The sequence below is a fragment of the Phytophthora parasitica genome (assembly GCF_000247585.1).
Source record: "Phytophthora parasitica INRA-310 unplaced genomic scaffold supercont2.42, whole genome shotgun sequence".
Lineage (NCBI taxonomy): Eukaryota > Oomycota > Peronosporomycetes > Peronosporales > Peronosporaceae > Phytophthora > Phytophthora nicotianae.
Window position 1 is genome coordinate 89950 of NW_008649028.1, and position 13021 is coordinate 102970.

The 13021-nt window shown below is 49.3% G+C and overlaps 6 protein-coding genes across 10 annotated transcripts; 4 read left to right on the forward strand and 2 right to left on the reverse strand.

Moving 5' to 3' along the window:
- The first annotated feature begins 550 nt into the window (after nt 1–550).
- Nucleotides 551–1988, forward strand: PPTG_14575 (hypothetical protein). Of its 3 annotated transcripts, none has more exons than XM_008911491.1 (3): nt 551–692; nt 775–1289; nt 1386–1988. In XM_008911491.1, exons 1-3 carry the CDS (start codon nt 584–586, stop codon nt 1827–1829), a joined length of 1068 nt encoding a protein of 355 aa, XP_008909739.1. In that variant the 5' UTR covers nt 551–583; the 3' UTR covers nt 1830–1988. The 3 variants fall into 3 exon arrangements, with proteins under 3 accessions (XP_008909739.1, XP_008909740.1, XP_008909738.1); XM_008911492.1 differs by having other exon boundaries at nt 880–1289; XM_008911490.1 differs by having other exon boundaries at nt 551–1289.
- A 10-nt stretch (nt 1989–1998) lies between these two features.
- PPTG_14576 (CAMK/CAMK1 protein kinase) lies at nt 1999–4792 on the forward strand. Of its 3 annotated transcripts, none has more exons than XM_008911494.1 (3): nt 1999–2160; nt 2242–2483; nt 2549–4729. In XM_008911494.1, the coding sequence occupies exons 2-3, from the start codon at nt 2271–2273 to the stop codon at nt 4727–4729; spliced, it is 2394 nt and encodes a 797-aa protein (XP_008909742.1). In that variant the 5' UTR covers nt 1999–2160; nt 2242–2270. The 3 variants fall into 3 exon arrangements, with proteins under 3 accessions (XP_008909742.1, XP_008909741.1, XP_008909743.1); XM_008911493.1 differs by having other exon boundaries at nt 2058–2160; nt 2245–2483; nt 2549–4792; XM_008911495.1 differs by lacking the exon at nt 1999–2160 and having other exon boundaries at nt 2195–2483.
- Nucleotides 4751–8610, reverse strand: PPTG_14577 (hypothetical protein). Its single transcript, XM_008911496.1, has 2 exons — nt 5856–8610; nt 4751–5777 (listed from the first exon to the last, which is right to left on the reverse strand). Exons 1-2 carry the CDS (start codon nt 7023–7025, stop codon nt 4854–4856), a joined length of 2094 nt encoding a protein of 697 aa, XP_008909744.1. The 5' UTR covers nt 7026–8610; the 3' UTR covers nt 4751–4853.
- PPTG_14578 (hypothetical protein) lies at nt 7173–8735 on the forward strand. The gene has a single exon (XM_008911497.1). The coding sequence runs from the start codon at nt 7502–7504 to the stop codon at nt 8459–8461; it is 960 nt and encodes a 319-aa protein (XP_008909745.1). The 5' UTR covers nt 7173–7501; the 3' UTR covers nt 8462–8735.
- Nucleotides 8736–9616: 881 nt separating this feature from the next.
- On the forward strand, nt 9617–10616 carry PPTG_14579 (hypothetical protein). Its single transcript, XM_008911498.1, has one exon. The coding sequence runs from the start codon at nt 10032–10034 to the stop codon at nt 10455–10457; it is 426 nt and encodes a 141-aa protein (XP_008909746.1). The 5' UTR covers nt 9617–10031; the 3' UTR covers nt 10458–10616.
- Nucleotides 10617–11297: 681 nt separating this feature from the next.
- Nucleotides 11298–12113, reverse strand: PPTG_14580 (hypothetical protein). Its single transcript, XM_008911499.1, has one exon. The coding sequence runs from the start codon at nt 11903–11905 to the stop codon at nt 11486–11488; it is 420 nt and encodes a 139-aa protein (XP_008909747.1). The 5' UTR covers nt 11906–12113; the 3' UTR covers nt 11298–11485.
- Nucleotides 12114–13021: the final 908 nt, after the last annotated feature.

The following is a 13021-nucleotide window of genomic DNA, read 5'->3' on the forward strand; positions in this document are numbered from 1 at the left end:
GGCTGTAGATGGCTCTGAGAACGGCTCAGAAAACCTGGACGAGGACGATATGGATCGTAGTACGTGGATTGAGGAGGACCTTGAGCCAGAAGCAATTAAAGAGCATCTCAGGTCGCTAAGCTTCTAGTTCGTGCAGGTGCGACTGGCGTATCGGATAGATCGGTGAGCGGATTGCAAGAAATGCAGCGCACTCTCCGTGGAGAACTTGGAAGAAAGCAAGGCCACAAGCACCAAAAGTCTTTGCTAGATTTCTTCGGGGTTACTGTACAGTTATGACTTTTTCATAGTTAAGAATCCCAGAATAGGAATATTTGACTTCAAATGTATTTCATTTTACGATTGAGGGGTGAGAGGGAATAATATCTTGGGTTTGTAAGTGACTGGTCAACGGGAACCGCAAATTTATTGCTAGTGAGGGATATTCCATTTCTAGGGATTACTACTGAAGGGATCCTCTGTAAAATACGTATAGTTCACTGTCAAGTTGATACACGTTGGGTTGCGTTTTCGTAGAGCTACAAATATAGGATCAGTTTGATTGGTTAAAATTGTCGTTCTAGGTATTGGGTTGCCACTGTTTTCGATGGAGCAGGAATGGCGGCAAGTGTCACGCCGCCGGCGTGGGAAGCCTCGTAATGGAGCTTCTTATCCCCGATTCGCTGCATCGACAGCTTCGAAAGTTGCGGCTAACGGTAAGAAGTTCTAAATCAATCGGAACAGCGTCATATCTACCGGAAGTGCCTTTGTTTCACTGTATCAACCACTGGTCTGCAGTTCTATGCTGTTTTCCCAGTCTTGGATGCGTTGAATTCAAACCTGTACCGATATTCTTTCCTACGACGCTTAGCTTACGTACCATCCGAATTGATGAATTTGCAGTTGGAGAAGAGGAAGTGGAGCCTGTGCCGGAGATATCTGCGGACAAGCAAACGAAGATCATTGGACGAGTTCGTGCCATTGCTGACATCCTGCGAGATTCCTTACTAGTACAAGATGCGCTACGAGTTATTGCGGAGCACTTCGAGCTGAATACAGTCAAGAAATCAGTTGATAAAGACGTTGAAGGAGTTGACACAGAAGAAGTGACCGACCACAGTCCGACCCTCGTCGGCTACGGACTCGGGAGCTTCTGTGCGTCGTCAAATGCCGTGCATCAATTGGGTTTCCTGGTGGCATTGAGGGAATCTTTGGAGTCTAGACTAAGAAAATCCAATGGTGACGTCCTAGCGGTGGAGAGCTCAGACACAATTCAGCACTGCGCGGAGATATTCGATCCAGCCATGAACAAGGTAAGGTGCAACTTCCTCTAGAATCCATGCGTAGTTATATACCTTATTCAGTCCTACAAACTTACATGTGCTTTAAATGTGATATCCGACAATTAGAACGACGCTGTGATCGCTGAGCATTTCCAGTTGAAAATAATTCTAGAGAACGAACACGGACGGCGGCAGGTAGATTCCAACACAGTGTTCTTCATGCCACACTGTGGCAAAACTCTGTATCAGAACGTCCTTGCGTGCAACTGGGGCCCAGCGATCAAGAACCTTGTCATCATCGGCAACAGTTTCTCAGCGTACGGAGACCGCGTGCTTGGATCGAAAGAGCGTGACGAATTGCTCCTCGTCAGTGTACTACCATACGTGGACGAAGTGCCTTTGCCGTGTGGTGTCGCCAAACACCACGAGGACTTTGCGCGTTATGAGGCGGCTTTCAACGATCTAAGCGTACTCCGGTTCCCGTCTTCATCACTGCACCGTGCACTTAGAGACGACAATCTTCTCAACGAGAAAATGGCCACAGTAGCTAGGACAGAGAAGCCTAAATGATTGCGTTGAAGCTGCAAACCATAAGTCATGGCTGCCCAACCCATGGGGCTCTTATTCCAGCACATTTTAGGTCAAAACCCGTCACTAGTGACGTATGAAACCCCGATAACCGTAGAAGAAATCATGCGGCGCAACGGATTTACCTGTGGCTGGTCACTGACAAGAAACTGGAGCGCTCAAGCCTAGTCGGATAGATCAGGCCACTTCTGGTACTTCTCCAACGTCTGTAGCATCGCACACTCAACGCGCCGAGAACGGTGCCCCAGCCGCCAAAAATACAGGAGCCTTGTCTGTCGTCCGTTTCCGTCAAAGGCGCGCGTTTCTCCTTCTGGTACGGGGTAGCACTTTTCATCTCTTCTGATGACATTTGCAAGGTGCATCGGAGGCGAGCCTGACCCTTTGTGTTGTGCAGCAGTGCCCCGCGAGATCCCTCCCGGACGGATGAAAGTACGTCAACTTCTGGGTTGGACGCGCCCCACCGACATGGCTATGAGCAGCTACCATCACAGCAAGCGACCTGGAGTATCCAGCAGCTCCAGCAATAACAGGGAGCACGAATATGACCTCCCATTTGAAGCGATGAAGCTACACACACCTGAGTCTGGTACTTCTCGGGTTAAAAACAACAACTCGAAGGAGGTCAATGCCTCAAATGTAAGTAGACCAGCTAGATGGTATTAGTTCTGCATGATACCTTACCGTTTACTGCTCTATCACAGTCAAAGCGAGGTCCAGAGACGCCAGAGGAACCTGAAGATAAGGTCTCTCCTACTACGACAATCTCACCTCATAGTAGTCACGGTCATGCAGAGAAGGAGAAACCTCGCGCTATTCCATGTAGTAGTGAAGACAGCAGTAACAGCAGCACAGCTTCGTCATCATCGGGTGCTGCCGTGCCGACAGTGAACGCATCCGTTAATATCCCACCACCGACAGCTTCTCCACCTCCAAAGGTGACGTTCCGTAAGGGCGAGAAGAGCTTTCTCGACTTCCACCAACACTATGCTATCACGAGACACTTAGGAGAAGGTTCATACTCGACGGTGAAGCAGGTGACGCATCGAAAGAAAGGAGGCTTCTACGCCTGCAAGATCGTGGACAAACTGAGTCTCTCGGATGTGGATCGCGCGGCTCTTTCGCACGAAGTGCGGGTATTGTCGAGTGTCAGCCACGTCAACATTATGCGCTTGTATGAAGTCATCGAAGACGACGCCAAGTGCTATTTAGTCACCGAATTGGCTGAAGGAGGGGATCTATTCGACCGCATCGTCAAGCAAGGCAAATTCCCAGAGCATGAGGCACAGAAGGTAGCAGCAGCGTTAGTGGAGGCACTGCACTACTGTCACACACACAGCATTATCCATCGAGATGTGAAGCCCGAGAACGTGCTGCTATCTGGAGATGACGTCAAGCTGTGCGACTTTGGCTTTGCTAGGCAACTCAATCATCAACAAGATCAGGCTTCAGACTCGTGTGGAACACCGGGTTACGCAGCTCCGGAGATCTTAGACGGACGTTCGTATGGTCTTGAAGTGGACGTGTTTTCACTGGGTGTCGTAACGTACATTATGCTGTGCGGATACCCTCCGTTCCCGATGAAACTCGCTCAGTTGCGTACACATCGCTTCAATGTGCGCTATCCGTCCAAGGACTGGGCTGCCATTCACCCTGACGTCAAGACTTTGATCTCCAAGATGTTACACGTAGATCCGAAGGAGAGACCGACGATGGCAGTTCTTCGAACGCATCCGTGGATCCAATCGGGTAGAGTTACGCTGGAGCGTCTACGTCGGGAAAACGAGGAACGTCGACGTCTTGCGGACCTAACGCGACGTCAGCAAGCAGCTTCAGCGATCCGTAAGAAGCTGGTTATGGGCGGTTTTGAGGCCGTTAAATACGGTCGCAACGGCCTACCACATCGCACTAAACTGCGTCTGTCGACTGACGGTAAAGTCCTGAGCTGGCAACCAAAACTGCTGAAGCGAGGTTTGTTGCGTTACCAGAACGCACGCAGCTTCACTAGCCTATTCGGTATTGGCGGCAAGGAGGACAACAGCCAGCCAGATCTGCATACTCCTCAGTCAGAGCCCAAGCGACAACCGACTGGCGGTACGCCTAACAACGAGCACGATGAGTCTGAGCACAGTGCTAACGCTGCTTGCGTTTCGTCTCCCCATTCCCCTGACAGCTCGACCAGCAGCACTTCGGACGCGATTAACGAGAAGCGTCTGTGGTGGCGTTCGCTACGTCGGGAGCGTGGTGCGAAGACTGAACGCACGGCCAGCGGCGGATTCACACTCAACCTTTCCGCTCGACAGACCGGCAGCACCCCGACATCTCCAATAACGCCTCCAGCAGCAAAAGTGCTTCGAATGCGAAATCCTAGCTCAACCGTTGAGCAGCCTTTGACCCCTTCCGCGCTGTCTCCGGATCGTCTGGATGACTCCATTAAACTACACGACATCCGTCAACTCCTTGCCGGTGACGACGCGCCGTTTTTCGCTGGCCACGCCATGAACCTGCCCAATTCCTCCAAACGAGCGGTGGATCCTGCTTGTGTTTTGTCTGTATGCACTCGATTCCGTGAACTTCATCTCGAATTTCCCAACGAAGGTGTTCGTGATGGATTCATGTATTTACTACAGCAAGCCACGCTGCCATTGCAGCAGTGTGCACCAGTTCAGCCTACGCGTGTGACGAAAGCACTGTCAGTGCCACCACCAGCACCAGCTAACCTATCCGACAAAAAACAAGATACTTTTGTGACCACAGCACCACCTGATGAAGAGTTGAAGATGCAACCTGATGATCGTGAACATACCAATGGACCTGAAGTCGATGATAATGTGGCGACGGCAGCGAAGCAAGCGAAAGCTGGGAACTCCAACCAGGACGATTGAATTTTCCATAATTATTATTCGCGTACAAATTCCGACAATCTAATGAAAAAGCTTAATTCTCACGAAAAGTCTTTGATAGATTTACAATTGTGAAATCTGTTTGAATATTGCTTTGTATTTTTCCTCAATGTCCGAAAGTTTTCGAAGCCTGATGCCTTACCCTTGAGGTCGGAGAGAACGAATCTTCCTCTCCGCCTGAGTCCATATAGGCGCTACTGGAGCCTGCACGTTGTCTTGAGTCAATGTGGAGATCGAGGACGTCACTTGAGTTTCGATGGCGTTCCATGGGCTTGCCTCGTGTCGAAGGTAACCGGTAAATCGATTTTCGACGCGCGAGTACGATTCTGCGGTTAAAGACCGACGAACAAGCGAGGAAGACAGATATCGCAGCCACAAACAGCAGGTAAGTTCGGCGCGAGACAAGCTTCGATGCGTGCGCTTTGATCATGAAAATGAGCGCAAGTTCGCCAATCTGACAGAGACCGACAGCAGCCATGAGTGCCTTACGAGGACTGATACGGAAGAAAGTCATGACACCTGTCATTGATACCGTCTTGATCCCCACAATCAGCAGAACCATGGATAAAATCTCGCCTGCGTTCCGGATCAGGAACATTGGATGTAGAATCATCCCGACACAAGCGAAAAACATACTTCCAAACAAGTTTTCCATCACTCGAATCGACATGAATGCCGCCTTGGCATTGCCAGAAACGTGCACGAAAGCAAGTCCAGCTAGAAAGGCTCCACACTCGAGCGAAAGCCCAATCATCTCCGAGAAGAGCGCCATAAATAAGCATACAGACACCACTCCTAGTAGTACCAAAGGAGCGTTGTGCACCTCCTCCATGGCGGTCAGAAAACGTAACAGCTTCGGCACAACGTATTGGTGCAGACATACCGTCATGCTGACTACAACAGCGTAAGCCACAACTGTTCGCACCATGGCGACACCAATCCATCCAACCGAGCGTACGGAAAACCACTCGGGTGTGCCTAACGCGAAGCTCATCAACACATCTTGGATCGCGATAATCGACGTGACCGTCTAGAATAAATGTATTTAAACAACGCGCGTTAGTACGGAAAAAGACAGCACTCTAATACAAGGGACTTCAGCGCTTACCCGGCCGAAAGAAGAGTCCTGGATCCTATTTTCCCTGATGTGTTCGTAAAGCGGCGCAGTCGTTGAAAAGCACACGCCCAAGCCAATACTCAGCCCCTCAATGAACGAATGCGTCCATCCAATATAGACTGCCACACCGGCAACCAGCAGTACAGTAGACATGATATACGCCACACCACCGACAAAATACTTCCTGAAGATGTCCTCGGGTTGCTGTGGCGAGTATGCAGCGCCATGTCCAAATAGCAGGAATACCGAACCAAATAGCGAGATCGTCTCCACTTCCTTGTACAGTCTTACAACGCCCAAACACGACGGCCCCACTAGCGCTCCACCCAGAACATACCCTGCATGCGGAGGAATGTTAAAGTACGTAGCGATAATCCCTCCAATAGCCGACACTCCGAGCAATACAGCCACTTGCGCTAACAACTCCATATCGTAGTGTAACACTGCTGGATCCGCCTTCTTCTCCACCTCTTCCAGCTTCTTCAACTGCTCAGCATTCAGCCCCGTTGTGTTCTTTAAGTGTCCCGTTTCATAATCTACTTCTTTAATGCCGTTCTTCTCGAGTTTCTGTTCACGTTCCTCCTCTTCCTGATGAGCAAGCACCTCTTTCAGCTTCTTGGACTGCAATTCCTCCTCCTGCTCGACATGTTCGAGCTCCAATAGTGTCCCGTTGAGTCCCAGAGCGAGTCTCTTGAGGTTTCTCTGCACTAATTGCAGCTCTTCTCTTAAATTTTGCCTTTCACGTAGCTGGGCTTGCGTATATCTGGTGAACTGGTCGCCTGCGTCCATTCCCTGCAGACTTTTCCCCACCGAGAGTTCCAGTTGTTGTACAATGTGAAGATGTTCCTCTACTTGGTCGATGGACACATCGGTGGCTGTCACCACTGCGTCCACAGCATCTAGAGACCCATGGGTACTGGAATCCAAGCTCGAATGTGCAATTGGGGCAGCAGAAGGCGCGGATTTCTGCTCGCTATTACTAGACGAAGATTTGGAGGTCGCGTCCCGTGGGGTTGTAGGCGCTACAGACGCTGGGAGGGCGGGGCTTTCGTGATCTGACAAGACGTCAATCTGGGCTACAACGTGCTGGTATGGAAAGAGCGTGAGCACCAACAGCAGCAGAGATATGGACGCCAACGTGCCACATCGAGTGCGCAACATGGAGATGGCGGTTGACGTTTTTGCGACTGTAGAATGGGTACACCTGTAAAGGTGGGATCATTTTATAGGTAAGTGTATAAATGTTAAGGACCTTTGAGCCCATTTTGGACATATTTTGTTCAAGTCAGGGGCAGTTTGATGCCGAAATGTGCCATGATCGACTTCCTGCTCGACCTGCAGCGCCAGCACACTCGCACGCCTTCGTATTGTGAGCCGTGCGCTGGATTTGAGACAATAAGATCTATATCTTGATGTCCACCCGACGGACCTCCAGATACACTTTAGCCTAAAGTTTAGGAGCCAACCATTCCCAAAGGCAAGCAGATGCCCCCCTCCCCCCCATTGAGGCCGATTGTATGTGCTGCCGTCGTCGACCTCACAGACCCGATTGAGGTCGGGTATGCAAGGATTCACTGCGTACCGTTTATGGAGTTTGAGCTGCCGGCCGTTTCTATTCCTCATTCTCCTCCGGGACAATGGCGTCTTCCTATCCGTTCACTACGTGGCACGATGCGCTGCTGCATGCACAAGAAGCTTGGACAGAAGCACTGCAGCCAAATCTCCTTCCGTATGCGGCGTCGAACGCATTGGCTGTGGCTCTGCAGCTTTTGCTAGTCCTGATCGCCCTCACGTGGCTGGCAAGTGTCGTAACGCGCAACTACTCGTTCACTGACCGTCTGTGGTCTATCACTCCGCCGATGTTTGCTTGGCACTTTGCCTTTCACGCATACTTGAGGGATGACGGTGTGTGGGACCAGCGATTACTATTGATGGCAGTGTTGACGACGCTATGGGGCTGCAGACTCACATTTAACTTCTGGCGCAAAGGAGGTTACAAACTCAGCGAGGAGGACTATCGATGGGCTGTCGTACGGCAATACATGCACTGGACGCTGTTCGAAGTGCTGAATCTCACGTTCATCGCTGGCTATCAACACCTGCTACTCTTGCTGCTGACTGTACCTTCCTACGTGGTGTATTTCCATCGCCACGAGGAGTTGAACGAGGTGGATGTAGTCGCGACGGTGTTGTTCCTCTTGTTCCTAGTGCTTGAGACCGTAGCTGACCAACAGCAGTGGAATTTCTACAGCATGAAATACAAGTTGATCGCACTGAAGAAGCCGCTCACTGGAGACTACAAGGCCGGTTTTAACCGTAGTGGGCTCTTCCGCTACAGTCGGCACCCGAATTTCTTCGGCGAAATGTCACTCTGGTGGGCTTTCTACATCTTTAGTGTTGCTGTTTCGAAGCAGACGTTCAATTCATCGAGTTTGGGCACGATCTTGCTGACGCTGCTGTTTCAGGGATCGGCGCCTTTCACGGAGTACGTCACAGCGTCCAAATACCCATTGTACAAGCTCTACCAAAGCCGTGTACCGATGCTCATTCCCTGGCTCTCTTCGGCTGTACCAATCTCTGACAGCCACAAGGAGTAGTGTCAGAAGTGTCAAGTGGGCCATGCTTTACATATTTTTACGCCAGCTCTCCGCGACGCCGACGGCGAAACAGTCATTACAGTAGCTGCGAATCGCAGCCTGCGATATGGGGATCAGTAGGATCACATTTTTTCATTATACGTTGAGACCCTGAACTTGATTGCAGAGGTGAAGCAATTTCACTCGTATAATACTAGGTATGCGTTGAGAATATTATTTTCCCCATTTGAGACAACCGCTATGTTAAGCTTCTGTATCAATTCCAAATAAGTGCTCTTTACTGGCTCGGATACCATTTTTTTTTTTGCTGCTTGCGGAGAACGGGCTGGATATGCGATATATTTCATGGTATCTCATCCAATTCTACAGTGAGAATGCTCTGGAATGTTCGAATATTTTGTTTTCGAGCTTTGAAAACTACTAGCATTAAAGCAAATGAGAAGGTATACATTTGCTACCACAGTACTGTACATTGATAATCATAGACAAGTGACCCACATCACGTGACGAACATGCACACCAACATTTCCCGGTGGGAAATATCGGATTCTGAACGGTGGTAAGCCTGCAGAGTTTACAGTGTTTTAATTCAGCGCAATTAAAAGAGTGCTGACAAAACATGTGCCGTTCTGCACTGCTATCGCGGTTTTCCACCTAAAAAATTCTAGACGGAAAGACACGCTACATGAAGCGTATACATGCATGCAGAATCACACCACGGTCGCTTTTAACAGCAACAACTGCCTTTTGCACTGTGAAAGAATGGCACTGGCATTGGTGCAAAACTTGAACCAATGCCATGCTCTACTTTACTGATGAGTGTTGATGTTTGGTAACCACGCTACGCTTACGCGATGGCACCCATGATCTTGTTCTAGAGTCCTGATCGAGAATCTTTGTTACAGCAATACCTGAGCGCGCGTGGCGGTTGCCTATCACCACAAAATTCACCAGTAAGACAGGCACCTTCACCATGGCTGATAATATCAGTGCCATGGATGCCATGATACATACTGTACACGCCATGACGGCGCGTCATTGACATGCTTTCACACAGAACCGTGTCTCGCATTGGTCAATTCCTTCGATTTCAAAACTGTTCACTTGGATAATGTATACCCATAACAAGGGGTAGTTTCCGTAAAGATAGTGAGCCGGCCACAAAGCCTTTGTCAAAGGACCCCGAAAAAAAAAACACTCGGGCATTCACGGTAGTACCGTGTACGCGTGATTCCCACACCAGGCAGAAGAACCGACAGTGACCACGGGCTGGCTTCGCATGCATTGCACGCCTACTAACGAAACTTCAAAAGGGCTTTAATTCGTTACGACGGGTGCGCTGTTATCCACTGCATACTGCACGCCTAATGTCTGGATGTATGATCTGCTGAAACCCACACCGGGGACGGGTTGACATTGGCCTCAAAGCTGAATTTCAACACATCATTACTTTCCGCAATCAGCTCGCCAAAGGACACCCTCCATTCGGTGGAGACGTGTTCCCAAAACTCATTTCATATTTCGCGTCCAACCACCAACACAGCTCAAGAAACCCCTGATATCAAGGGCGATGCGTGTGCTTTTCCAAGCCCTGCTCGTACTCCTGGTTGCTCTGCTTGTAAGCTGCAACGAGGCTGCCAACCCGACCAAGAAACAACTCACAATTGTTACCACGAACTCTACCGCTACTGCCAAGGCCCTTCAGAAGTTTTTCAACGACGACGCTAAGCAGAACGAGAGCAATGGTTTTCTCAAGGTTGTGACTCTCTCGTCAAGCAATGAAGAACGTGCTAGCGCAGGTGCAATCACATCTGGACAAGGCCCACGTGCCGGAGCAGGAACTACAGTGGTGGCTAATGACGCATCATCGGGCGAGACAGTGACTGTGACGGTCTACAACAACAACGGACTCTGGCAACGTTTCTTGCGGTGGTGGAATCGACTATTCACAGGGTCTGCTGCGAACTCGACTCGCACCCTTCGAACCGATAATTGATACGCATTAGAGAACCCGTTTGTATTGTTTACCCACTCCCCCAACCAGCTGCAGCTTCATGGTTGTTTAAACTTGCGCAAGGAGTACACGGATACCTGGCATGATGCCAGTAATGAATGATATAAAAAAAATCTTCATCTTTCAATACCTCTTTCGAGCATTTCAATGTAAGAAAGTGAACGAGCTTTTCCCAATTTGTTTTCGAAGGCTAGACTTCATCAGAATTTTACTTGACGTGTACCACTACTAGAAGTAGATGTCAAACCGAAAGAATAGATACAAATGTATTCCGCGTTTGAAACGGTTTACTATAAGAATTGAAGTTTTAAAGGTTAAAGCAGGAAGGTAAATGTAAATCGACTTGAACGGGATAGTTGGATGCTAGTTATTGGGACGGCACTTCTGTAGTTGGGATGGGTTTCGCTATTATGAACAAAAATGTACTGATCCTCCCCAGTAATACTCACTAGTGAGCCCATCGGATGCATTTTATGAAAAGGTGGACTCCTACTACTATAGGCTAACACGACAGTGAGGAAATTAGCCAGTTAATTTCTTTTTCAGTGGGGTAATGGGTTTTTCTGGTTGCTGTCCAGTGCGTAGAAATTAATCAGAATATCTTTCTCTCATGGTTGGTTCACACTGTGACTGTGAACTTCACAGTTTCGTTCCTGCCGTCTACAAGTACAAGTTTGAATGTTGCGTGCCAGTTCATTTCTCCGACAACAAATCTGCCCGACTTTTAATTAAAGTATCATTGCAACTTTACGCCGATAGATCACGAGTTACTCAAGGTCAGAAGTTTACAGTTGAACTGGAGAAGGATAGTCACCTGGTAAAAGGCATCATTTTCATCAAGTTGGTTCTCTTCACCCACTAGCAGAAATCTAACGAATACTGTTGGGGGATGTTGAAGATTATTGTACCGTTCATTAGGTTGGGTAATACCAGAGTAGCTAGCAATGATAATATCATAAAACGCTTAATGTCCTTCATTTTGAAGGAGGGGTTAACAGTTAAGGAAGCGCTCACTTCTTCCCACCTTCTCGAAGTAGGCGGTTTGAAGATACGTGGAATAGTCGATTCCACCATCGCAGGAAGCGCTGCCAGAGTCCGTTGTTGTTGTAGACGGTCACCGTCACAGTCTCACCCGATGTGGTGTCACTCGACACCACCGTGGTGCCAGCTGCAGCACGAGCACCTTCACCTGCGGTAATGGCACCCGTACTCGTGCTGGCACGCTCTTCTTCACTGGAGGGGAGAGTCACGACCTTGAGAAAGCCGTTGTTCCTGTTCTGCGTGGCATCCTCGGTGAAAAACTTCTGAAGGGCCTTGGCGGTCGCGGTCGAATCCGTGGTGGTGATCGTGAGTTGGTTCTGAGTGGCAGCAGCCTCGCAGCTTACAAACAGAGCGACCAGGAACACGAGCAAGACTTGAATCAATAGCATTTTGCTTAGGACCGGGCTGAACGTCTTGAACGATGCAGGTGCGTGCGTAGTCGGAAGCAAAATGCTGAATGATATGAGAAGCTGAGGACGAAACCATGCGCAGAGTGACAGACTGCGCAGGTTATCAGCCGACTGTAGCCACTAGCCGGACCTCGTCTGATGGATTGTCCAAGCAGCAGTGCACCGCACAGTGACGAGTCAATTTGACTGGCCGACATGTAAAATTGAAGCGATCGGTTTCGCTATCCATACTGGGATTCGTAAGTATTCTTTCGCCTTGTTTGACGGATCAGTGGCTGCTCACAATCGTAGGAACGGGTGTGTACGGTTTGCAAGATGAATGTGCGCAGCAGGTACGATAAACCAAATTCGCTGTTCAGACTCCAAAGGACCGACTCAGATCATACCGTACCTGTATTAATACGCACTACCTAAGGTACGTATTGTGGCCTTGCGCAGCTCTACACCGAGAAGCGCAACCGGTCTTTTCGAAGAAGGGTTTAGCTACGTGTATATACTAGAACAATCGTAAGAGTATCGGCGTACAAATTGCTTGACGATTCGTGAATCACGTTTGAGTTCATGGCATTTTTTAGTGGGCAATGCCCACTGGGCATTGCATAATTGGGAAACTTGATCAGCACGACGCCTGAATGAGTTGTGAGTCATGCAGTGCTGACTGCCCTCCGGGCGAGCTTCGACTTGTGATAGGTAATCGACACGTGCATCGAGGTCTCTTTTGTACAAGATCGTGGGTGGTGCGCTGTAAGCCCTGCTTGCTTACCAAACAAGATCATAAAGTACACAGATTTTTGTTTTTACAGCGGTAGGTAAAGTATAGGGTATTCGGCCGGATGTGGCTACAAGTCGCAGACTGCAACCGCCGCAGTGCGGCGGCGTCACGCCGTCACACGGTGTGGAAGTACGCGTCAGAAGCGCCCATGTATACGCAACAATGGATTCTGAAAGTTGCCAATTTAGTCACAGGCTGCCCACAATCAGCCCTGTACACAGCGGAGGGGAATGGCGATGCCCGACGGATGCCTTGCTCGTGTGGGCTTCTTCGCCGAGTTCATCATTTCGTACGTGTGTGAATCAAAGGCACACGAAAAAAAT